Raw genomic sequence first — 24,856 nt, 5'->3', positions numbered from 1 at the left:
AAAGTTAACCGATGCAGCACCACACGTGTCCGATCCAGGCAAAAACCCGCGTCGCCGCTCAGGACACAAATCAACTCTCAGGAGACCGGTGAGCGTGTGGCCGCGTGGACACGTGCCTCTCCCGTGACCCAGCAGCGCCACCTGCACGCGGACGTTCACAGCAGCAAGACGGCAACAGCTCCTGTCCCCCGAAGCCACCCACGCGCTGGCCACTGGTGGCAGCGTCCACGGCCTAGGACTAGGAGGACCGACACCTGGCACCACGTGGACAGGCCACGAAATACGGTGAGAAGAAAGGACTGCGTTCTGAACGATGCCACTTAAAAGATTGTGCAAAAGGCAAATCGACAAGGACAGGAAGCCGGTGGGGAGGCCGCAGGGGGCCAGGGCTGGGGCGGGAGGACCCGGAGACATTTGCGGGGAGGCAGATTGATCTGATCTTGACCGTGACCCTGGTACTCGACTGATTACAGCCCCCAGAGTCATCGCCTGTACACTTGGAATCGGTACATTTCACTGTGTGCGAACACTTGGAATAACCACCCAACAAGGGGAGGGAAAGGTGGGCCTGACCCGGGAGCACAGACGAGTCTCACCCGAATTCTGCAGAGAGAAGCAGACGCAAGGACGCAGCGCACGACCGTGCCCACCTGATGTTCTAGGACCGGCGAATGCACCCCGAGTGACAGAGAGCAGATCCAGGGCTGCCTGGGGCGGGCGGGTGACGGCAGCGTCCTCCGTCTGACCGTGCTCTGGTGCCACAGCCCAAGACTCAAGCGGGTGCATCTCACGCCCCTTCTGGGGAGGCACGGACGTCATACCTCAGTCACTCAGACGTAAGAGGGCACCTTAGGGTCTCCCGGGGTTTGGGGGCCACACGTGACACTGCACAGAAGTGCCCTGTCCCTGAGACAGGAGAAGCTGGGGGCCAGGGAGCCGGGGAGGCCACCCCCAGAACCTCAGAACAGCCCGGGGCCAGCTCCCTGGGCACGTGTGGGACAGGCACGCTGGGGCCCGCGCCTCCCTCGCGTGCCCTGACTGCTGCCTCCAAAGGGAGGGACCCCCCACCCCCACCCCGAACAGGCCAGGGACAAAACGCGCCCACTGCTCCCGGGGCCCTCCTAGCAGTTGGGCGGGGATCCAACAGCGTAGACACCCTGGGCCCAGGTCAGGAGGCGGTGAGGGGTGCTTAGGATTGGGATTCGCACGACAGACCTAGCCTTCCCCGTTCCCCGTGGGACCCCCAAGGGGCAGCTGGGCTGCAGGGGGGAGCAGCCCCCCAACAGGCTAGGGGTCTGCCTGTCTGCTGCCATGCTGGGAGTGAGGGGCTGCCCTAGTCAGGGAGGTAGGGGCGGGGGCGGGGGGGCGGTGCTGGTTCTGGGGTGAGCAGGACACAAGGGTACCACAGGCCATGGTGGCACTGACCAGGGCCTGGTCCGTGGCAGGGCGCACACGCTCTGCGTCCTTCCAGGGCTCACAGGAGTCGTCTGCAGCTTCTGCTCGAGGCGGGGGAGACGGGACCCGATCCCAAACACCGCCAGTGTCTGTCCCGTGTCCGGGGGCCGGGACAGGGGGCAGACCCGGAGGAGCCAGCCAGCCCGCAGAGGGGAAGAGAGGGCGAGCCCAGGCAGGGCCACCAGCCCGCGGCCACCTGTCCCGTCCCGGCACAGCGCCCCGCGGGGCCCCTAACGTGGACATGCCTGGCTAGAGTGTAAGTGCCGAGGAGTGCCTTTGTCTCATCCACAGGGAACAGCGTCTGCCAACAACCATCAAACATCTGCCCGCGCAGAGGAGGGGCTGGGCCCACGGCGGAAGGCGCCACGGGAAGCCCGGTCCTGGGGCGGTGGCCCCGAAGGTGGCTCCTCCCGGCCACCCACGCTCCTCCCGCAGAGGTGGCAGCGATGGGAGAGGGAGCCCTCCCCACCCCCCTGGGCAGCTCACTCTCCTCACCACCGAGCCTCGCTCCCTGGGGCCAGGGGGCAGCCCGTCCTGCCTCACGGGGACCCCAGCCAAGATTAAATAGTTGTTCGAGGTCCTGTTTGCTGCCTGTCTGTCTCCCCGTCTGCCCGTGGGTACAGACGTGCCCAAGGAGTGTGGCCAAGTAGAGGCCGCGAGAGCAGACCCCTTACTGCACTGGGGTGCCCTCAGTGCCCTGCTCACCCTGGAACCAGCACCTACCCCCCCGACCCCGCCATCCTGACGGGGGCAGCCCCTCACTCCCAGCATGGCAAGCAGGCGTGCAGACCCCAGGGGCCTTCGAGCACCTAGAGCTGGAGCAGGGGTTTCCTGAGCCCCAGAGGAGACCCTCCCCCAGCCAGCAGGAGGGACCCAGGGGGCCCTGACGTGGGGAGAGGGCCCCACGGCCAGGCGGGTCCCACCCCCTCCTGGCGCATCAGTCAGTCCTAAGAGCAACAGATCAGAAGACCAACCCAGGGTCCTCGGGGACTAGGAAGTCAGCTGTGGTGTGCCCGCCCCGCGGACGAGAACGCGGGACTCGGAAGGCAGGCGGGAGACGCGTGGGACGGCGGCGCTGCTGGGGCACGGTCAGAGTCAACTCTCTACCTCTGCCGCACCGAATCCCTGCATGTCCAGGACGGGAGCTGCTGACGGTTCTTGTCAAGGCGGGGGATAGACATGGGGTGACCGTGTGGTGTCCCCCACTTCCCTACACAGAGGCTGCTGGTCAAAAGACCCTTGAGGGTCACTCAGGCCAACCTCTCCCTTGGCAGGTGGGGAAACTGAGGCCGGGAAGAACGGACTCCCAAGCGTCCGTATGTGGCAGGCATGCACTCTGGGACATCCCCGATCCCACCAGCTCTCGACGGCCCCGCCCCGCCCCCGTCCGGACCCCGGACCGGGGGCAGCAGGCTGTCCGGCCGCCCGAGGGGCTGTGAGGATGTCCCCCAACCAGGCCAAGCCAGGGCGAAGAGGGAGCCCGGGGTACAGGCAGCCGGCACCCAAGGGGCAGCCAGCCTTGGGGGACAGGCCCCCATCTCTGCCTGCTTGCCCCCACCGCCCCCTCCCCCACAACCGTCTTCCCAGCGGCCGGTGATGCCAGCGACGTCACTGCCAATAACCTAGATTTTAACCAAGAAATCACACCCCCCCCCCCCCCTGCCCCACTTATGGTCTCACTGAGGAGAAAACCCAGACTGCAGCGCCCCGGGCCGACTGGAGGCAGGGCTGGTCCCGTGCCCGGCCCACCTCTGCCCACCGTCCCTTTCTGTCTCCCAGCTTCCCAGCACCCCATTCTCCTGCCAACAGCCCCCAGGGAGACGGGGGCAAAGGGCTCTGATGGCCGCCGGACTCCCTCCTGTCACCCAAGGCACGGGAGACCCCTGTAGGCACACTGCCCTGGGCCAGGCCTGTGCCCCTGCATCTTGTCTGAGAGCTAGGGGTGGGGGTGGGGGGACTGGTGAGACGGCCGGGTCAGAGTCGAGGCAGTGGGGCGGCCCGGCCCCCCAATCCCTACCCTGGCCGTTCCAGGGCCACTGTCCCATTGGCTCCTTGGAAAAGCCAAGGACACAGGTAGGCCACTGCCGTCCAGGTGGAGACAGGGCTCCAGGCTCATCAGGCCGGAAAGGCAGGTGTACTCAGACGGGCCGTCTCAGAGTACCTGCGCCCAGAGATGCCAAGGCCTTGCCTTACTTCTTCCTACCCCAAACCTGCCAAGGCCAATGGCCACGTTGGATGGAGACGTTTGGAGGCTGGGCCATCTCCTCGGTGGGGTACCACTGTGGGCCACCAGCGCACAGCCCCCGCCCCGGGACCCTTGGCAGATTCCAGCTCCCTGTGGCTGGCTCTGGGGCTCCACACGGCCCTCGCACGGCCCCCTGGGTGGCTGTCGGCCGTGGGCAGAGGGCACCGCACGCCGGGCAGGTTCCCGGAGATCCCCCTAAGGCCTGGGCCCAGCGGCCCTCTGAAGGGCCGAGCCGAGCTTCAGGTTTCCAGGTCAAGGTGGTCTTTGCACTAGCGTCCTGTGGGATTCATGCAAACGTAACAACGTGCACTTAAATAAAGTAATGACTTCTAGGGAACAACCATCCACCCACAGCCCCTGTAGGGGGCAGGGGGGTGCCCAGGGCGGTGCTTCCCTGCTCCCCATGGTGCTAAGAGGAACCCGGCTTGGCCAGACTGTCCAGTCCTCGGCTGCCCGGGGGGAGCGGCCGTCCCAAGGGCCCTAGCTGGTCGGGACCGTCCCCCCCCCCCGCCCCCGCGCCCCAGCACTGATCAACAACTCCCTGCCTGGAAGTGGAGAGGGAGGCTGGTGGGGGGAGCAGCGTTTGCCCCATCAGGGACCAGGACGTGGGGGAGCAGAGGGGAGGAAAGAGCCACCACGCAGTCCCTCGGGGCCCGGTTCTATATCGCCGTTCCCCGCTGGTACCACGGGCCCTGCATGCAAATTAGCAGGCAGCGAGCCCAGGCACACGGCCAGTTTTCGGGGAACACGGAAGGCAGGTGGACACCGGATCCGGGGCCCCAAATACCAGACCCTCCGCACCTCAGACGCACGGGTCCCCAGTGGGGGAGCGCCCCACGAGTAACTTGGGGGGACGTCTCTCACTCAGCTCAACAAGCACTTTCTGGCCTGGCCCTTGGTGGCGGACCCAGGGAGGTGGTGGCAAATGAGATGTGTTACAGGGGAGTCTCTGGCCTCACTGAGAGTCACGGGGCAGGTGACACCACACGGGTGGGGGGCCGGCTGAGGTCAAAGGTAACGCAGGCGGGCCTGCTGGGGCCCCCAACGGCGTCTGGCGCTTTGCTGACGGGGCCGCTCGGGCCTCGAGCAGGCGGCGCGCACAGCACTCTGTGAGCCCTCAGCCAGGTCCCTGGTCCGCTGAGGCCCTCGGTCTCCTCGTCTGACGAGCGGGAGACCAAGCCCCATCCCACGTGCTGGACGGCGGCTTCCAGTGGGTGGTCTCTCGGCCTTCCCGCGGCTCCCATCTCACGTGGCATCGGCTGTCAAGGCCTCAGCTACGGCCACGAGAGGCTGACCTAGGTCGTGCCCTCCAGCCCATCCAGCCCGGCCCGGCGCGGCGGTCTCCCCGAGGGGCCACAGCCAGGCTGTGAGGGCCCACGGGGCGGGGGGGGGGGCTTGCCTCTGCCCCCGCACGGGCCCCGGCGGTCCCCCGCGGTCCCCCGCGGCGCGTTACCTGCGTAGCCGCCGGTGGCCTTGATGTACATCTGGCCGTACTGCTCCTCCGCCATGGTGTCATAGGCCTCGTCGTCTTCCTCGTCCTCCTCGTTGTGGTACGAGGTGGGGCTGTCGGTGGTGGGCAGGCTGCTGGCCCCCGGACTGGTCCGCTCCCCCTGGGAGTAGGGCACCTGCTGGATGCTGGGGATGAGGGTGGCCAGGCTGGGCACCCCGTAGTAGGAGACCCGGGGCAGCTTGAGGGGGGCCGCGCCCGCCGCCACCGCGGCGCCGTCCCGGGGCCCCGTCTCCAGCGGGCGCTTGGGGGCCAGGCCCGGGCCGGCAGCCGGCGGCAGCTCCGTGGCTTCGTGCTTCACGCGGGTCAGCAGCGGGATGGGCGCAGAGGGGGACACGACGTAGGGGGGGGCTGCGGGGGCGGCCGGCTGCAGCTGGTTGCAGGGGCTCTGGGGCTCGGAGCTGGCGTCCTCGATCATGGCGGTCTGCGAGTCGCAGTGGGGCGAGCTCACCTTGAACGTGAGGTCCGTGCCGCGCTCCACGATGTGCTGGATCTGCAGGAAGCCGGCTGTGTACATGACCACGAGCTGCTCGCTGGCCGCCATGGTCAGCCTGCCCGTGTAGCAGAAAGACAGAATCTGCTGGAAGCAGGCGGGAGGCACGGTGCCCGGCAGCTCGAAGGCGCTCTTGCTGTTGCCGCTGAACAGGTCGCGGAAGTACAGGCTGCTGGCGGCCAGCACGGCCCGGTGGGCCTTGAAAGCCTGGCCCTTGACCACGATGGACACATCGCAGTAGAGGCCCAGCAGGCGCTGCTCGTTGAGGCAGCCGAGCACCGTGCTCCCGAAGTTGGGGATCTCGATGTGCAGCAGCTGAGACATGGCGGGCAGGCGCCAGAGGGCTCGCCTCACACTCAGCACGGGAGCGCCCGAGCGGGGCACATCTGTGGGGGAGAGAGAGGGCGCGGGGACACGCGGGTCAGGCTCCCCGGACGGCCAGGGCCCACCGGCCAAGGGTACGGAACGGCGCTCGGCCACTGTGCCCTCCTCCGCCGCGGTCCCCGCCCCGGCCCCCCTCCAGCAGAGCCACCCAGGGGAGGTCCTGGGGCCCCGAGCTCCTCACGGCAGGACCCTGGCTGGGCCTGCAGCCGGCGCTGCATGGGACTCAGGGCCGCACAGCCATGTTCCAGCCGGGGGGGTGGGGGGGTGGGGGGGAAGGGGGAGGGGGACGCCCCCCCCCCAACACACACACCCCCGCTCCTTGCGTGGCTCCCAGAGCCCACCCCCAGGAGAGCGCCTGAGCCCTCGGGGCCCGGGACGCCCCGTCTCAGCAGAAGCCAGGAATGCAAACAGAGGCCTGCACTCAGGGGAGGACGGGGTGGATGGAGGACAGAACGCGGAGCAGGGCACTGCCACCCGCGGCGGCTGGGAGGGGTGAGGGCGGCGGGCTGCGTCTGCAAACTCTTCTCCCCAAGAAAAAGTTAGCAGCAAAGGACCCCTCACAGCCCTGCCCCTCGGAGGGGCCAGAGCCCAGAGCGAGGGGGGTCTCGCAGGGGGTCTCTCGGAGGCTCTCGTTTTCTGGTTTGTTTTTCCTCTTTTCCCTCAGAGCAGCCACACGGAGGGCCCACAAGGGGGGAGTCCCACCCCACTGGCTGAGATGCTGGCCCCTCGTCCCCCTGCAGAGGCAGGCAAGGGGTGGGGGTGGGGGCGCCCAGGGGAGTGAGCTGAAGCCAGAAGTCAGTGGCTGGCCACCCCCGCCCCTCCCCCGGGGCCGGCTCCCCAGGCCGCCAGCGCCCGTCAGGGACCCGGCTGGACCAGCGGTCGGGAGTCTGTCGCAACCCCACCTGCCTGCCCTCCTGGTCCCCCAGCTCCCCGTGCCGGCCAATCCCTGCTGGCTCGGCCCCAGCCCAGGTGACTAAAGGGGTCAGGGGGGGAGTCGGGGAGGAGTGGGGGGGGAGGGACCGGCAAGGGCTTGGGATGCCACTGCCTCCTCGGGCGCCCCAGGGGCCGGGGGCCGGGGCTCCAGCGAGGTTGATCTGACGCCCGATTCAGAGAAGATTCGGAGAAGCCGGGCACGGACGGGTGGAGAAGGCGCCGGCCCAACTCTGCACAGCGGCGCCCGCACAAAGGGCCGCTCTGTCCCGAGGGAGGAAAGTGCAGGCGGCCGCAGAGGCGCCGGGCGGCCGGAGGAGGGAGGGCGGAGGGAGGGCGGAGCGCCCGGACCCCGGCGACAGGAGTTGGGCAGATGGGTGGCCGCGGGGGGAGGGCCCGCAGTGCCCCCGCTGCGGAGAAGTTGCCGGTCGGCCGTGGCACCGGCCCGCGGGGGAGACCTACCTTTGGCGGCTGCCGCCGGTGGCCCGGCAGTGCCCGCTCCGCCTGGCAGGGGCAGGCTCGCCAGCTGCTCCGGGAATGCAGCAAACAGAGCGGGAGCCCTTGGGGTGGGGAGGGCGCGAGGAGCCGGGAGAGGAGGAGGAGGAGGAGGAGGAGGAGGAGGAGGAGGAGCAGGGCAGAGAGTCTCGGCGCTGGGCTCGGCGGCCGCAGCTCAGCTGTACCCAGCCCGGCTCTCCGGGGCAGCGCACAGCATCTAAATGAAGAGGCCGGATGCAGACGGACATTCAGGCAGCTCTCGGGAATGAATAGCGGCCTTTGACTTGGGAGCCCAAGTAAATGCCAGCTCCAGCCCCGGCTTTAAAAACAGTGGAGTGTTGGTGCCAGGGGAATGCACGGCTCCGGGTGTTGGTACAAGACAGACTTTGATGACTCACCACAATGCAAACAAAGATGGCAGAAATACTGTACTGTACGCGGAGAAACGCTCCGTGGTGCCACGGCAACTGAGCGCTGAGATTTATGGTGCGGCTCTGCATGTGAATTACCCAGTAAACGGCCGTCCTGCCATCCAGCACAGCCCGAGTGTCAAAGCATTTAAAGTATTCCAAACAGTCTGCAGGGCTGGCACAGCCACCAACTCTGCCAGGGAGGGAGGGTGGGGGGCCAAGGGGGTGGGGGACAAAGGGGTAGAGAGATAAGGGGACGGGGGGGGTGGGGGATGAGGGGGGCGGAGGGCTGGGGTCGTGGGGGCTGGGGGGGTCAGGCGGTGGGGGATGAGGGAGCAGGGGGGATAAAGGGACAGGGGAGAGGGGGTGGGGGACGAGGGGGCAGGGCGCCGGGGACAGGAGGATGAGGGTGTGGGGGCACAGGGGGGCGTAGAGGGCGGGGAGGCTAGGAGGAAGGGGGGCGACGGGGTGGCACAGGCAGGGCAGAGGGTGAAGGTGGGGAGCCCGGCGGGAAAGAGGGGCAGGTGATGAGAACAGGAGGCAGGAAGGCAAGCACAGGTGGGAGAAGAGGCCCAGAGACAGGGAAGGGGGGGCGAGGACGAGGCCCAGCCCCCCCCTTCCCCCCCCAGGGCTCCGCAGTAGGCCCCTGCTCGCCTTCCTACTTCTCCCTGGGGTCTGGAAGCAGCAGGGCCCGCTTGTGCAGCCCTACACCCCGTCCCACTCACCCAGGAAAGTCACCCTGTCCCCCAAGCCCCCACGCGGGTCTTTTCAAGAACAACTCTGTGAGTGCAGCTGGGCCAGGCCGAGGGGGGCCCCTCCCAGCAGCCGGGCAGCAAAGCCACCACCTGCAAGGGTGCCCGTGCGAAGGAGGCTGGGCTCCTCCCCTGGGCCTCCCTTGGGAGGGGAGGCTGTGCTGTGCACACGGCCCGTCCTGTTCCAGGCCCACGCTCCCGCCTGTGGCAAACCACTGGCCCGCCCTGCCTCGGTCTCCCCTCTCGCCCCCAACCGCGGCCCTGGGAAGAACACACACAGCCTGCAAAAAGGAAGTCGGTCGAGACGGGTGACGGCCCGGCTGCCACCACCGAGAACCTAACCCTGGCGGCCGGAGCGGGAGGGGCCGGGGCACAGGCAGCGGCCCTCCCACCGCCCCCTCCACGGCAGCGGCGTGTCCGGAGGGAGAGAAAGGGCCATCTGGCGCGTCCGCGCTCACATGCGGCGGGCTCAGCTTCCCACAGCAGATAAAACGCTGCGGGAGGAACGGCACAGGAAGAAATACAGGTGTGGGGAGGCCTCCCGGCAGCCACCGTGGGACGGATGGCGACTCGGCGTGGCGGCCACGTGAGCGCTGAGCTTGGAGCATCGGCAGAAATGGTCCCCACTCGCTGCTCCGATGGGGGACTTGGCCCTCGTCCCCCTGGCGATGGAGCCAGTCCGGACCCTGGGCCCTCGCTCTCCTCTACCTGGAGGGTGTCGAAGCAGCAAGTCCGGGGGAGGGCGGGGGTGCGCGCGTGGCCCGGTCAACAGCAGACAGGCCTCAGGGCAAGGGTCTCGCGCTCCGCACAGCCTGGCCCCGCTGCCCTGGGGAAGCTGCCTGGGGGTCCACACGGACGCCTGTGTCCGCACAACCCCGGGGAGTGGTGGGACAGCCTTGCCGGCATCCAGACCCAGAAGGACAGACCCAGGGTCGCCCCCGCCAGGAGCCATGTCAGGCCTCCCGACTGGACTGTGCTGTCCTGGCAGCTTCCTTGTCTTGGGGCCTAGGAGGAGCCCACTGGCCCCAAGATGAGGGGGCTGGGGGCACAACCCCCCACGTGCCACCCGGCCACAAAAGAAAGCAGACCGGGGCACCGGCAGAGCCGACATGGGGAAACAGAGGGCCACCCAGAGGCCAAAGGATGGCGGGACCCGTGATGGGGGGCGGGGCAGGGCCATGCCTGGCCTGGGTGCTGGCCTTGGGCCTCCACCGGTTCTGCAGGAGCAATCCCCCCGCCCCCATCGCTGGCTGTGCCTCATCCCGGCCCTGCCTGGAACAGACCTGTTGTCACCTCCTCAGAGAAGCCTGCCAAGGGTGTCTCTTGACCTGAGCAAGGTCGGGGCAGGGGATGGGGGGAAGCGGGGGGGGGTCTGCCCACTGCCTGGTGGACATTTAGCCCAATGCTGGGCACGCCAGGGAGGGCCACGAGAGTGGGGCTGTGCTGGCCAGCAATACACCACAGAGGAGAGGGGCCCTCCAAATGGCCCCTTCACAGACCCACAGCACCCACTGCCAGGAGTCTCCTGGAGAGCAAGATGGGGTCCCCTGAGCCAGATGAGGGCTCTAGGGCCGTGAGAGGGGTGAGTCAGCCTGGCCAGCAAAGGTACACTGTGCATCGGTGCCCAGAGGGCCCCAGTGGCCTGGGGCTGGGCCAGCCACTGGCCAGGTCCCAAACTGAGGGCAGGGACCCCAAGAGGCCCTCGGAGCCTGTCCCTCCAAGCATCAGGTCCTGGCTGGTCAGCAGGGCTGCAATCCTGGGTCCCACCGGGCAATGCCCTCCCCCCCGCCTCCCACAAGCCCGGCCCTGCTGCTCTCCTATCTGTGTCCTGTGGCCTCAAGCAAATGGCACCACATCTGGGACGCTCATGTGTCCCCTGGGGGTCAGGTTTACGCTTTGACGGTCACTACAGGGTCGAGGCGGACGGCGAACGTGGCATGCTCTATGCCCCAGTAACCTGCATCACAATGCCGTTACCTGCGGTGACTGGGACAGGAGGCGGTGGTCCAGATGGGTGCCTCCGTCAGCCCCCAGCCCATCCCCGCCCACACCTGTGCCCCAGGGCTGGGGGCCAGACCGCTTGCCCGGAGAGGGGACCATTCCTCCTCTGGAAGGTGATGAGGCCATCGGGTCCCGGGGGACGTGTGTCCTCAGGCCACCTGCACAGGCCAGGCTGCCATCCCACGGCCCAGCCCAGGACAGCCCTACAAGAGCTGGTTTTAGATTGCTTTCTTAGAAGCCTTGGCCGGGACAAGAACAAAGCTGAACTTTAGGAGACAAGAATCAAATAAAGGCTTGGTTTACGTGCCTAGACCCGTCAAAGCAGGGCAGGTCAAGGGCCGACCCTGTGCGGTGGCCAGAGAGGAGGGGCCGGGACCCGAGTGGGCCGAGGGCAGCGGGCACCAGCCCCACCAAGACCGCCTTTCCCCTTCCACGCCTCGGTTCCCCCCCCCCCCCCCCCCAGCGAGACTCGCCATGCCCACTGGCCTATTACTGAAGGTTCTGAAGAGCCAGAAGGAACAGCAGAAATTTCTAACTGTGCTCACTCTGGCCATCCTCAAAGCCCCTGCACCACGGAACCCCGCCCCCTCCTAACGACCTTCAGGACGGAACCCACTTTGGGAAATCCCGAGGCCAGAGTCCAGCTGTGCCAGCCTCGGGGGCCCCCACCCCATTCAGACTCCACGACTTCCCCCAGAATGAGAAAACGTGGGTAGCGAGGGGGTGGGTCTCTTCACCGCAGACCCTCCTTCGGGGAGAGCCAGGATCTAGGACCCAGGGTCACGGGTGGTCACCCAGAGCTCCTCCCGGCCCCCCACGGGCAGCGCGGCCAGCAGGTGCACAGGGAAGGAACCCAACGAGAAGGGGGTGAGGGCACCGGCCCCAGGAGCCGCACGCAGGTGCCCACACAGGTACCGAGGGACTGGCCGCAGGGTGTGCACCCCAGGGCCTGGCTGGGCAGGATGCAGACGGGGCACAGGTTCTCGGCTGCAGCCAGGCCAAGGCCGGCCACGCAGGGCTCTAGGTGCACCTGGGGAAGCAGGGGCTCCAACAGGTACTGGGAACACGCCGAGGACTTCTCTTGGGGGCCCAGAGGACCAGAGAAGGATGGGCATTCCAAGCAGGGGGGCCTCCTCCCCAGGACCCCACGCAGGTACGGCTGCAAGGTCTGGGGGTCCTTGTCAGAAGCCCCCCCCCCACCCGCCCCCCAGATCCCGAGGAGCTTCCTGAGGTGGGACAACGCAGCGGCTACCTTCTGTAGGGTCACCACCAGCCCAGGAAGGAGAGGCGAGATAAATGATAAATGAAATTAAATAAGATCATTGGGCAGGATTTAATTCTTCCAATCTAATAAGAGGTCTGGGCCTCGGCAAACGCACAGCTATCAAATACGCCCGTGGCAGGGAGGCGGGGAGGCAGGTGCCCCAGGAAACAAAGGAGCCCCTTCTGCCTCCCTGCTTCCCCTGCCCCGAGCGAGCACCAGGCCCGTCCCCGGGGCAGCCCCCTCGGCCCGGCCGCCAAGCCCTGCCGTCCGGGGAGAAGCCAGCTCAGCAACGGGGACACCTCCTGAAAGTCAAGGTGCTCCGAGTTTGGTGGGGGCGGGGCAGGCCGCAGCCCCAGGACAGTGCCTCACCGGGAGGCAGGCAAGTTAGCCCGTGAGTCAGCGGGCACACGTGAGCGCGGGGGGGTGGGGGGGTGGGGGGGGTGGGCACCAGGGCCGCGCCTGCTGTGTGCGCCTGCTGTGTGCGTCCGGGCTGTTAAGGGAGGGCGGGGAGGGAGCTTTCCAATTACAGCGCAGGCTCCGGTTACCCGGCCTGCGGGAGCGGAGGCTCACTTACACCCCACGCCCGGCAGTGCTCTGGCTGTGCCGAGCACCTCTGGCCTCGCCGGGGAGGGCGACCCTTCAAGGGTCGAGGTGTCGGTTGCCAGCACAGCACGGCCGCCAGCTGGGCGTGCCACGTCCCCAGGGGCTGGGTGAGGCACCCGCCAGTTGGGGCCTCGGGGCCTCGCTGCTAATGGAAGGGCCAGTCACCCCTCGAGGACCGGGGCTCCAGGGTGGGGTCTCGGCTGCTGGGAGCCCCTCCCCGCAGCCCCCAACATGCACCCACCGCACCTACCGTGTGCCCGCCTCCCAGCCCCTCCTCTCCAGGTGGGTGCGGACAAGGAGCCTGAGCTTCCTGCCAAGGCCAGGGCCCGGGACCTGCGTCCCGCGTCTGCAGCCACCCAGGACAAGCTTTGGGTGGCAAGAGAGGGAGGCACCGTGCGGCGGCTCGGGCCCGGACCCACCCGGGGCCCCCAGGATCCGCTGCAGAGGAGAATCCCCCCTCGGCCTCTGCACGTGCTGGCCCCGGAGCCCCTGTGCCAGGGGAAGGGGCACGCACTTCCCGCCCTGGCTCACCGTGCCCCCCGGCACCCGGCAGCCTTCACCCCCGACCGCAGCCTGGGCCGGCATCGGGCACCACAGCTGGCTTCAACTGGCTTCAACTTCACAACAAGCGTTCGCCTGGAAGCTTTTTTTTCCTTCCCCCAAACAGAAAAAGGCAGGCTGCCAGAATCTGCAAATTCAAACGTGTGCTTATCAGTCCTTCCCCCTCGCCGCCCCAAGGAGGGTGCCACACACCCGGGGCTGGTCCTCAGAGAGGCTCAACGCACACGGGGACCCACGGCACCAGGCAGGCCACCAACGGCCATCGGAGCCACTGCTGCTGCAGGGCCACGGAGCTGGGCACGGGCTGGGCGGACACCCCGCCAGATGGGGTAGCGGGTCCTGCATCTCAGCACGTGTCCCACGGCACGGGCTCCGACAAGGGTCCGGTCTGGTGGTCCGTGTGGCCGAGCCGGGCCCACGTCCGAGGGGCTCCTCGACACCCCAGCCCCCCCAGCCTTCACTCTCAAATACTCTGACTTTACTGTGGGTATGGGGCTGGGGGGGGGGGGGCAAACAGACACGGCACGAACGGCCACACGGCCACACGGCATGAAGGAGCAGGGACTGGCCGCCGCCCCGCCAGGAGCCCGTGGACCCAGCAGGTCCGCTCTCGAGCCACAAAACGGTTCCAGAAGGCTCCCAAAGAATGAAGCAGTGTTCTGAACAGAGCCGACAATCTCCCTCACCCGTATTTGTAATTTAAATAACGTAAGCTTGAAGAGTGTCTCCCTCGGGCATAGTTTAATAACTTAAAAAGCCAGCTCCACTCGCTGGCAGACGGGCCTCCTCCCCCTTATCGGCTGGCGGGAGGTCCCCCCTTGCACCCCCCGGCTGGAGGGCGGGGCTCAGGGGCACCGGGGGCTGCCCAGACCGAGCGGGCCGGACCCCGTGGAGCCGGACCCCCTCCTCAGCCCGTTGGGCACCCTCCCCTTCCCACAGGCCTGTGGGGGTCCCGGAGCACCTGGGGGACGGGCGAGGGTCCCGGCGCCGGGGGGCGGGAGGCGCTGCCCTGGGCCGGTCACCGGCTCCTCATCCACCACGGCTGTGCCACACACCCCCGTCCTTAATATTCATAGCCTTTCTCATCTGCATATCGTGCCATAAATAGTCGAGGTAAGACACAAAGCTCCCCTGCATTTCTAATTATGCTTAAAAACCTAATGTAAATCAGACAGACACAGAAATACTCAATCAGCTGCCGGAGGGGGGGGTCCAATTACACGGAGACGGGGCCACAACGTAGCAGCCCCCACCTCGGAACTCCGGGCAAGGCGGCGGCTGGTGGCGGTGGCCCCCCTGGCCCGGAGACCCTGGCCAACCTTGCACTTGCTGGCCCTGAAGCCAGAGCCAGTGTGGGGCGGGGTGGATGCCTGAGGAGCCTCAGCAACACCTCCCCCCCCCCCCCCCCGCCCCCTTCCGCCCAGGGCCAGCACAGCCGGCCTCACCTTCTCCCTAAGGGCTCCCAACGCCCGGCCTCCTTCCCACTGCCCACCTCAGCAGGGGCCGCTCCCCCTGGCAGTGAGGGTTGACCCCATGGGCGGAGCATCTCTACTTCCCTGTCTCCACGTTCAACCCCCTGGACACTCTGGCCCTCCCGCGGGCTCGGTTCACACAGTAGGGCGGAAACAGACGGATGTCCCCCACCCCCACTCTGGAATGGAGTTGGGGACGGGGCGCCAAGCCACCGAGGGGCCAAGAGGACAGGTCAGTGGGTCCTCTGAGTCCCGAGGGTGCTCCAGCCCCACACAAGCAGGACAGAGGGGGCTCCGGCACCACGCTCTGGGGCCAGTCCCCCTGTCTGCAGGGACACGGGGCATTGGGACCTGCAGAACAGAAGGGTCTGGGGGACGGAGGCCACGCCAGCCGCTTAGAGCCCAATACAGTACCAGCCCTCACAGACGGGCACCACGGGGGCCTCTGGGGCTCCAGCAGGTGGCATGGACCCAGGTCTCGGGGCGCCTGGGGGCTGCCACCTGGTGAGCCCGGGGGTGCACATGCCGACAGCCGGGAGCCCGCCCGCTGCCCTGCACCAGAGCCCCACAGCATCTGCCCGCCTCCTTCCCCTCAAGAGAGTCCCCAAATGCCCCTGGCCCTGCCTTCCCGGGCAGCCCCAAACACAAGCCCCACTTCCTGTCCAGGATTCAGGGCACCTGGGCTGGCCCGGCCCCGCCCTTCCCAGGGGGCAGTGGCAGTGGGACTGCCTCAGGGGACATGCAGGAGGCTGGGCCCAAGTGACACGGGGGTTGCCCCACTCTGCCTTTAGACAAGGAGACACAGAGATGCCTGCTGCCCGCATCTGCCTGGCATCACGCCCAGACCTATTTTTAAGCCCATTTACTAGAAATCCCACAAATTAAAGGAAATACGGATAATGCAGTAAGAATCCTGGGGGCCGAATAAAAGCTACACATAATTGTCCTCGTGCTCCAATGTGAGAATCTTAACCACAAACCCAGATCTCCCCAAGCCCTTGTGCAAGGCGGAGGCATCCTGCCGCGCGAAGGTGGGGGGAGCAGGAGGGGGCAGGTCCGTGCTTGGCCCGCGATCAGAGGCACAGGCCGCGGCATACAGCCGGGGCCATAAAAGGTAATTACTGATATGAAAAATAAAGATCGTAAATACGAACGCCCGACTTTATAGCCTGGGAATGAGGATTACTGCCAGGGCGGTGGGTTCCAGAGGCGGCTCCCCTGTGCCACAGGTGGGGGCACCGGGCTGGCCCCCACCCCACTTTCTCATGTGGCTCCCGTGGCAAGCTGGGGGGTAGGGGCCGCAGAGCCCCAGACCTTGCGGAATCTGTGGGGCACGGACAGGACCAGCCAGAGAGGCCGGGAACGGCGGGGTGCAGTGCTCACACCGGGAGGGTGGGACCCCCCCCCCGACGGCTGGCCCCCACACCTCAGGGGTGGGGGTTGAGACAGAGGACAAAGCCACGTGCCCGTCAGAGACGCAGCTGGTGGGCACCACGTTCTCTGAAGACCCTCAGCACCCTGGGGCACATGCTCACCACCCTTGGGAGCCCAGGGCCCCAGCCCTCCCCGGCTCATTCCCACCTGCCAGGTAGCGGCTATGCGGGCATCCAGCTGGCGGCGCCTTCACCAGAACCCCCCGCGCTGCCTGCTCGCCCCAAGCCCTCCCAGACCCACACGCCTCCTGGGAGCCTGTGGGTGGGGGTCTGCACAGGTGGCAGGGAGCAGAGGAGGTGGAGACAGAGGGGTGTGTGTGTGTGTGTGTGTGTGTGTGTGTCCGTCCCCAGATCTCCTGGCCCGGGATCACACTATTCATCTTGGACTGTCTCAGAGTAGGGACAAGGCCCAGTGGTACCACTACCTTCTAGGCTGAAGGAGACCCTTCCCCCAGGGGCTGGGGGAGGGGGACAGTGGCAGGCCCTCCCCAGGCCTGGTCCCCAGTTGCCCTGGAATCCCACGGAGGTCAGGGAGCCCGCGGCCACCAGCTCACGTCCTGCCAGATGCCAGGTGGCCTCCTACGGCCTGGCCGGGGCACAGTGGGGTGAGGTCAGGGCTCCTGCTGCCCCAGGCACACGGGACTGAACCCCAGGCTGCCAGTAGCCACTCGGACAGACAGCAGGCCCCGCACCTGGCACCCGTCCCACGAAGACGCTTCCCCCGGCCCCGCAGAACACCAGGCTCCCCAAGTCCCGCCGCAGGGCCTGCCCTTCTCACTGGGGGGACCTGGCACTGGGGGTCAGCTGGGAATCAATCGAGCCTGCGGGAGAAGCTGGAGGTAGAGGGAAGACAGCAGAGGAAGGAGCCAAGAGAGGCAGGTCAGGGAGCGGTGGGCGGACGGGCCACGCTGGCCGCCCCCAGCCAGATGCCCCAAAAGCACCAGCTCAGAGAAGGGCCGAGAGGCCGACGGCAGGCGGGCAGGCTGGGCGGGAAGCAAGCTCGGGAAATACACAATCGTGAACCCCAGGTGGACGGGACGCCGTTCAGAGAATTATCAAACACCTGGAAGTGACCATCACAGGGAGGCGGGGCCGCCGGGCCGCCGCAAGGTCGTCCCAGGACGACCACCGTCCGGGAGGACGCCCTCCGACTCCCTTTCTACCCAGGCTCTGCCAAGTTACATGTAAACGTGCTCGTTTTCGTCCAGGAAAGATGCAAACTTTCTCTCCGCTGGAAAAGACAGCCCCAAAGGCGCGGGGTTTTGCTCTGCAGGACACGAGCCAGCCGCGGGTCTGGCCTGGCAGGTCCGGGAGACCACCCGTTCGTTCCCCTTCGGGCCTCGGTGTCCGCGGCTCCTCGGGCGCCCTCACAGTCACCTTCCAACCCGCCATCTCCTCCTCCGTGAGGTCGGCACATCTGCAACCACACTCACCTCGCACGTGTACGCGGGTCTGGGGCCTAAGTGAAAACACTATGCGCCAACGGACATCCCGCGGGCTGGCCCGCAAGCCTCCCGTCGAGTGAGCCCAGGGGGCAGCAGACCCCGGCCTCCCTGACGGTCTTCTTCTGTTTGGCGGTTTATTCCCCCCACCCCAAGACTATTCCGTCCCCGGCAGGTGGCCTAATCTGTCAGCCCACCCGTATCCCGCGTAACGTGTGGTCCGGGCCACGTCCCTTCTCCGTGGCAAGGGCCGGGAAGGAGCAGTCGCCGGGGCCCCGGCTGGTCTCCACCACCCTTGTCTGGGGCACCGCCGGAGCCGGGAGCCAGCGAGCGGGCCGACGGCCGGCTTTCCAGTGTGACCACGGGGAGACTCCGAGGGGCAGGTGAGGGGTCTCGCCTGTGCGGTCAGTCGTGTTCGTTCATCAGTCAAGGGAAGAGCTCACATCCGCCGCAAAGGAAATCCTCTCTCTCATCAGACGAGGCAAGGTGAGCCGCTCCCCATGTTCACTTCTGACCCGTGGCCGGTGCCGCAGGCTGTGTCCAGACCTTTCTCACGTTGGGATTTCTGAAGGGGTTTGAGACTCAGAGTCTCTCGGAGAGAGACTTCATACGTAATAAGTAACTTCACAAACCTAATACTTTCGGAATTCCCACAATATAAAGAGAAGGAAATTCTAATATTGTAAATGAGCTAGCATTTTAAGGAGGGAGCCCTTTGCAGAGAAAACAACCAGCTCAAAAAGTATTTCCAAGCAAAACTCCAAATGTCCACAATCTTGAACAAAAGAGAGTGCTCCGGTAACTTGGGTTAAAAAAAAAAAAAATTAAAAACAACCTGATGTCTTTTCTTTAATTTATAAATCCAGCATGGATTTTATTATCACGATCTGGATGTGTTTTCTCATGAGGAAAGTAGTTAATCGGAATTTCCCACACTCTTTACACCGTTCGACCAATCAGAGAAGCTACTGATACACGCACGTGTGTTCCCGACTAGGAAAAAATAGAAAATCTATGGTCGACTCTACTGAATAACTCAAACTGATGCCAAAACTTGTATCAAAATTGTGTTGAATTTCTACTTCCGGGAATATGGAACACGGGAGTGATTCTTTAAAATCTCTCTTTGTTGGGGTGCCTGGGTGGCTCAGCCGGTTAAGCGTCCAACTCTTGATTTCAGCTCGGGTCATGATCTCATGGTTCGTGAGATCGCGCCCCGAGTCGGGCTCTGCGCTGATGATGGGGCGACCGCTTGGGATTCTCTCTCCCTCTCTCTGCCCCTCCCCTGCTCATGCACGCGCACGCTCTCTCTCAAAATAAATAAACATTAAAAAATAAAGATAAAAAAATGGAATCTCTGTCAAGATAATTCCGGCATCTGTCATCCAAAAACACGTAACACATAAACAGCACATAAAGGCACTCAGTGAACCAGGAAAGGGGGAAACCTCAACCTGAAAAAGTGCGCACGTGAAAAACCCACAAGTAACATCATACTCAGCAGCAGAAAACTGACTGCTTTCCTCCTAAGGTCAGGAAAAAGGCAAGGAAGTCAACACTGTACAAGGGGCCCTCACGGAGCCCAGTGGGCAAGAAAATAAAATAAAGCAAAAGTAGTTAGAAAGGAAAAAAATGAAACTATCTCTATTGTAGGTGACATGATCTCGTACACAGAAAACTCTGAGGAGTCGGCCAAAAAACTATTAAAACCAATAAACAAGTTCAGCAAGTTTGCAGGCTATATGATCAGTAGACAAAACTCAAACACAGTTCTGTACGCTACAAATAATCTGAAAATGAAATTAGTAACTAATTTCGTTTCCAATGACATCAAAAAGCACAAAATACTTAAATAAATAAATTCAACAGAAGTAGTGTAAAAACTTACACTTTGAAAGCTGTAAAACTGTGTTGAAAGAAACTACGGATGTAAATAAATGGGAAGATACCTATGTTCACGGATTAGAAGGTCTAACATCGCCAACGCAGCAGATACTCCCCAAACTGACCCACAGATTTCAGTGGGATCCTAATCAAAACCCCAGGTGACATCACCACAGAAATTGTCAAGCCAATCTTAAGATTCTTATGGAAACCCAAGGAATCCAGAATAACCAAAACGATGCTGACAAAGAACAAAGTTGGAGCACTCATACGTCCCACCTTGAAGACTTACTACAAAGCTCCAGTAATCAAAACGGTGTGGTGCTAACATGAGGATATATAGATCAATGGAATCAAAGTGGGAGTCTAGAAACAAACAACAAGGGGGCCAAGACCATTCAACCGGAAAATAACAACCTTTTCAAACTATGGTGCTGGGACACCCGGACGTTCACATGTAAAGGAATGAAGTTGGACCCTCACCTCACACCACATACAAGAATTAACTTAAAACACACCAAAGATTTGAATGTAGGAGATAAAATGATACGACTCTTAAAACACAGAGGAAGGGGCGCCTGGGTGGCTCAGTCGGTTGAGCGTCCGACTTCGGCTCAGGTCATGATCTCACGGTTCGTGGGTTCGAGCCCCGCGTGGGGCTCCACGCTGATGGTGCAGAGCCTGCTTGGGATTCTCTCTCTGCCTCTCTCTCTCTGCCCCTTCCCTGCTCACTCTCTCAAAATAAGTAAATAATCTTTAAAAAAAATTAAGTAAATAAGTAAACGTGCTGGTGTAGATGTGATGGGAACATAAGTGGATGCAGCCAGTGTGGACGAGGGTCTGGAAGTTCTTCAAAAGGTTCAATATGGAGTTGCCATAACCCAGCAACTTCACTCCTAGGTACAGCCAACAGAAATGAAAACAAATATCCATGTAAAAACCAGTATATGAACGGCAGCATTATTCGCAATAGCCAAAAAGTGGAAACAACCCAAAGCATCCATCAACGGATGAATGGATAAATGAAATGTGGCAAAACCAAACAATGGAACATTATCCATACATAAAAAGGAATGAAGTACTGACAGATGCTATCACATGGATGAACCCTGAAAAAATCATGCTAAGAAAAAAAAAGCCACAAAAGACCATATTACACGATTCCATTTATATGAAACGTCCAGAACAAGCAATTTATTTATTTTTATTATTTTAAATGTTTATTTTTGAGAGACAAAGAGAGTGCACAAGCAGGGGAGGGGCAGAGAGAGAGGGAGACACAGAATGGGAAGAAGGCTCCAGGCTCCGAGCTGTCAGCACAGAGCCCGACGCGGGGCTCGAACTCATGAACCATGAGATCGTGACCAGAGCCGAAGTTAAACGCTCAACTGACTGAGCCACCCACGTGCCCCCAAAACAAGCAATTTATAAAGACGTAAAACAGATGAGTGGTTACCTTGGGCTGGAGGTGGTGGGGGGATCAGGGAGGAAAAGAGGGAATCAGAGTGACAGCCAAAGGGCATAGAATTTCTTTCTGCGAAATTCTTTCAGAATTTTCTTTCTGAAAATGTCCTAAAATTGACTGTGATGATGGGTGCACAACTCCAAGTAGATTAAAGACCACCGGATTGTGTGCCTACAAGTGACCCGTATGGTGTGTGAATTATATCTCAATAAACCTTTCTTTCAAAGAGAAAAAAATTACAGATCCGCCAAAATGAAATTTTAAATGACAAGAGACCCACAGGAAGGTGTTGGGGGGAGTACAGAGAAAGAAACAAAAAGACAAACAGAATCGAAAAATAAAATGGCAGACTGAAGCCCTGGCATACCAAATGTAAATGGCCTAAATATACCAATTAAAAGACAGAGATTGGCAGAGTAGATGAAAACACAGGACCCAATTATAAGTGGTCTATAAGAAATCCACTTTCAAACATAATGATACAGATAATTTCAAAAAAACAGGAAAAGGTAAATCATGCAAACATAATCAAAAGAAAACAGGAGTTGCTACATTAATATCAAGTAAAGTAGATTTCGGAGCAAAGAAAATTATCAGAGACAAAGAAAGACATTTCACAAGGACCAAAGAGTCAACCCACCCAGAAGGCACAGATGTACTCAACGTATCTGTACCAGAAACAGAACAGCTAAATATATGAAGCACAAATGGACAGAACTTAAAAGACAGAGACAAATCCACCATCGCATCCGGGGACTTGGACAGCCCTCTGTCGACAGAGCAAAAGTACAGAGAGAGCCAAAGTCAACTAACAGGATCTGATCAGCACTCGCAGAGCTGTCCATCCGACAGCAGCAGAATACACACTCTTTTCAAGTGTCCGTGGAACCTACAGCAAGACAAGCAATATCCTGGAAATAAACGTCAAGAAATTTAAAAGAACTGAAATCATTCCGGGTGTGTTTTTCCACCACTATGAAATCAAGTGAGACATCAATAATCTAAAGTAACAAGGAAATCTCCAAACACTGGGAAATATTAGCAACACCCCTCTAAGTCACCCACGTGTCAGAAGAAGTCTTCAGGAAATCAAGTGAATGAAAAGGAAAATACAAACCTGTGGGACACTACTGAAGAGCGGAGAGGAAAATTTATAGCTTATACTAAGTACTTGTAGTAGGAAAAATTTCAAATCAATAACCTTAAGCTCTCATCTCAAGAACGTAGAAAAAGAAGCAAAATAAACTGAAAAAAAAAAATGATGAGGGCAGAAATCAATCATATTGAAAATATAAAAAAAATAGAGAAAAAAAATCAATGAAACAGAATTGGTTCTTTTAAAAAAATTTTTTTTACATTTATTTGTATTACATACATTTACGTTTATTTACATAAACGAACCGCGAGATCATGACCTGAGCCGGTCGTAAGCTTAACCAACTGAGCCACCCAGGCGCCCCAAGAATTGGTTCTTTTAAAAGATCAATGAAAGTGACAAACTTCTATCATGACTGACAAGAAAAAGAGAGAGAAGACAAATTAATCACCAGTATCAGAAATGAAGCAAGGGATATCACTACAGACCCTGCAGATGAAAAAGAATAATACGGACAACTTTCTGCACATAAGCCTGACAACATAAATAACCAATTCCTAAGGGAAAAAACCTACCACAATTCACCTAATATGAAACAGGGCATTTGAATAGCCTTCTAACTATTCAGGAGATTGAATTTGTAACTTTAAAAATTCTCAAAAAAGAAATCTCCGAGCCCAGATGGTTTCCCCGGAGAATTCTACCAAACATCGAAAGGCGGATTAACACCACTTGTACACAATCTTTTCCAGGAAACAGAAGAGGAAGGAACACTTCCCAATTCACTTACGAAGCTAGTATTACCCTGATGTCAAAACCAAAGATGACACAAGAAAGAAAACTGCACACCAACGTTCCTTGTGATACAGATGCAAGACCCTGAACAAAATATGAATAGAATTCAACAACATATAAATAAAATCAGGGGCGCCTGGGTGGCTCGGTCGGTGAAGCGTCCGACTTCGGCTCAGGTCATGATCTCATAGTCCGTGAGTTCGAGCCCCGCGTCGGGCTCTGTGCTGACAGCTCAGAGCCTGGAGCCTGCTTCCCATTCTGTGTCTCCCTCTCTCTCCGCCCCTCCCCTGCTCATGCTCTGTCTCCCTCTGTCTCAAAAATAAATAAAAACATTAAAAAATAATAATAAAATAAAATCATACGCCACGACCGAGTGGGATTTATTCCAGGGAGGCAAGTCAGATTCAACATTTTAAAATCAATCCACGTAACCCACTATCACCAGACTAATGAAGAAAAATCACATGAACGTACCATTCAATGCAGAAGTATTTGACGATAGTCAACATCCACCCACAATAAAAACTCTCAGAGAATTTCCTCAACTTGATAAAAAAGCATCTACAAAAATCTTACAGCTGATGCTTTCTCCTTAAGATGGGGAATATGGCAAGGATATCCTCCTCACCATTGTTACTCAACACAGTGCAATAAGGCAAGAAAATGCATACAGATTAGAGAGGAAGAAATAAAAAAAGCTGTCCCTATTTGCCGATGACAGGATTGCCTACATAGAAAATCCCAAGGAATCCACCAAAAAAACCTTCTAGAATAAGTGAGTCTATCAAGGTCACAGGATACAAGATAAACAACTGTGTTTCTATATACAATCAATTACCAAGATGATACTATGATCATTCAGAAAAATCTATATGTAAGGGGTGCCTGGCTGGCTCAGTTGGTAGAGCATGAAATGGATCTCAAAGTTGTGAGTTCCAGATCCACACTGGGGGTAGAGTTTACTAAACAAAACAAAACCAACCAACCAACCAACCAACCAAACAAACAAACAACAGTGGCGTCTGGGTGGCTCAGTAGGTTAAGTGTCTGACTTCAGCTCAGGTCATGATCTCATGACTTGTTGGTTCAAGCCCCGCGTCAGGCTCTGTGCTGACAGCTCACAGCCTGGTGCCTACTTTGGATTCTGTGTCTTCCTCTCTCTCTGCCCCTCCCCTGCTTGCACTCTGTCTCTTTCTCTCTCTCAAAAATAAACATTAAAAAAAAACCCACACAGGTAGGGGCTCCAGTACGGCTCAGTCTGTTAAGCATCCAACTCTTGGTTTCCACTCAGGTCATGATCTCATGGTTCATGAAATCAAGCCCTGCATTGGGCTCTATGCACTGATAGCATGAAGCCTGCTTGGGATTCTCTCTGTCTCCCCCTCTCTGCCACTCCCCTGCTCATTCTCTCCCTCTCCCTCCCTCTCAAAAATAAATAAACTTTAAAAAAGCTACACAAAAACATAAACAAAACCAAAAGATGCACAGGACCTGCATGCCGAAAACTACAAAATGCTGATGAAAGAAATCTACGTCTAAATAAATGGAGAGACATACCATGTTCATGGATGGAAAGATGACACAAGAAGATTCTCCCCAAAGAATTCTCCCCAAATTTATATACAATCCTACCTATTAACACAATCCTACCAAAATTCCAGCGTATTTTTTTGTAGATATAGACAAGATTGACCAAAAATGTATATGAAAAGGCAAGGAACTAAAATAGGTGAGAGAATTTTTAAGAGGAATTCAGTGGAAGAAATCAACCCACCTGATATAAAGACTTTCCAGACAGCTATAGTGACTAAGACAGCATGACTGACAGATCAATAACAGAATAGAGAACCCTGAAAAAGACCCACAATTATGTCCAAGTAACTTTTTATAAAGATGCAAAAGCAATTCAGTAAAGGACAGTCAGCCTTTTCAGCAAACAGTGCTTGAGCAAGTGCATATCCAGAGGCAAACAAAATGAACCTCGACCTCACACTGCGTACCAACTTAATCCAAAAGAGATTGAGAACGTACATGTGTGACTTAAAACTAGAAAAAAGGACAGGAGAATTAACTTCAGAATCTAGGGCTAGACACAGCATTCTTCCCTAAGCAAAAACTCGTAAACTTGACTTTATCAAAATTTTAAACTTTTGCTCGTCAAAAGACCCT

General features: G+C 59.8%; 1 protein-coding gene across 5 annotated transcripts in view; it reads right to left on the bottom strand.

Annotated features, from left to right (window-relative positions):
• The window catches only part of NACC2 (NACC family member 2), a 70,404-nt gene that overhangs the window by 25,775 nt on the left and 19,773 nt on the right, over positions 1 to 24,856 (bottom strand). The window contains exons 2-3 of one of the 5 annotated variants that reach the window (XM_043566478.1): positions 5,659 to 6,086; positions 5,154 to 5,328 (exon numbers count right to left, since the gene is read on the bottom strand). In XM_043566478.1, the coding sequence (XP_043422413.1) occupies positions 5,154 to 5,328; positions 5,659 to 6,024 (541 nt within the window). In that variant the 5' untranslated portion in view covers positions 6,025 to 6,086. Of the gene's footprint in view, positions 1 to 5,153; positions 6,087 to 7,476; positions 8,127 to 24,856 lie in introns of those variants that run through there. The other 4 variants (XM_043566479.1, XM_043566480.1, XM_043566477.1 and 1 more) reach the window with 4 other exon arrangements.

This window comes from Prionailurus bengalensis, chromosome D4 (assembly GCF_016509475.1).
Source record: "Prionailurus bengalensis isolate Pbe53 chromosome D4, Fcat_Pben_1.1_paternal_pri, whole genome shotgun sequence".
Classification (NCBI taxonomy): Eukaryota; Metazoa; Chordata; class Mammalia; order Carnivora; family Felidae; genus Prionailurus; species Prionailurus bengalensis.
This window is presented reverse-complemented; position numbering and strand designations above follow the sequence as displayed.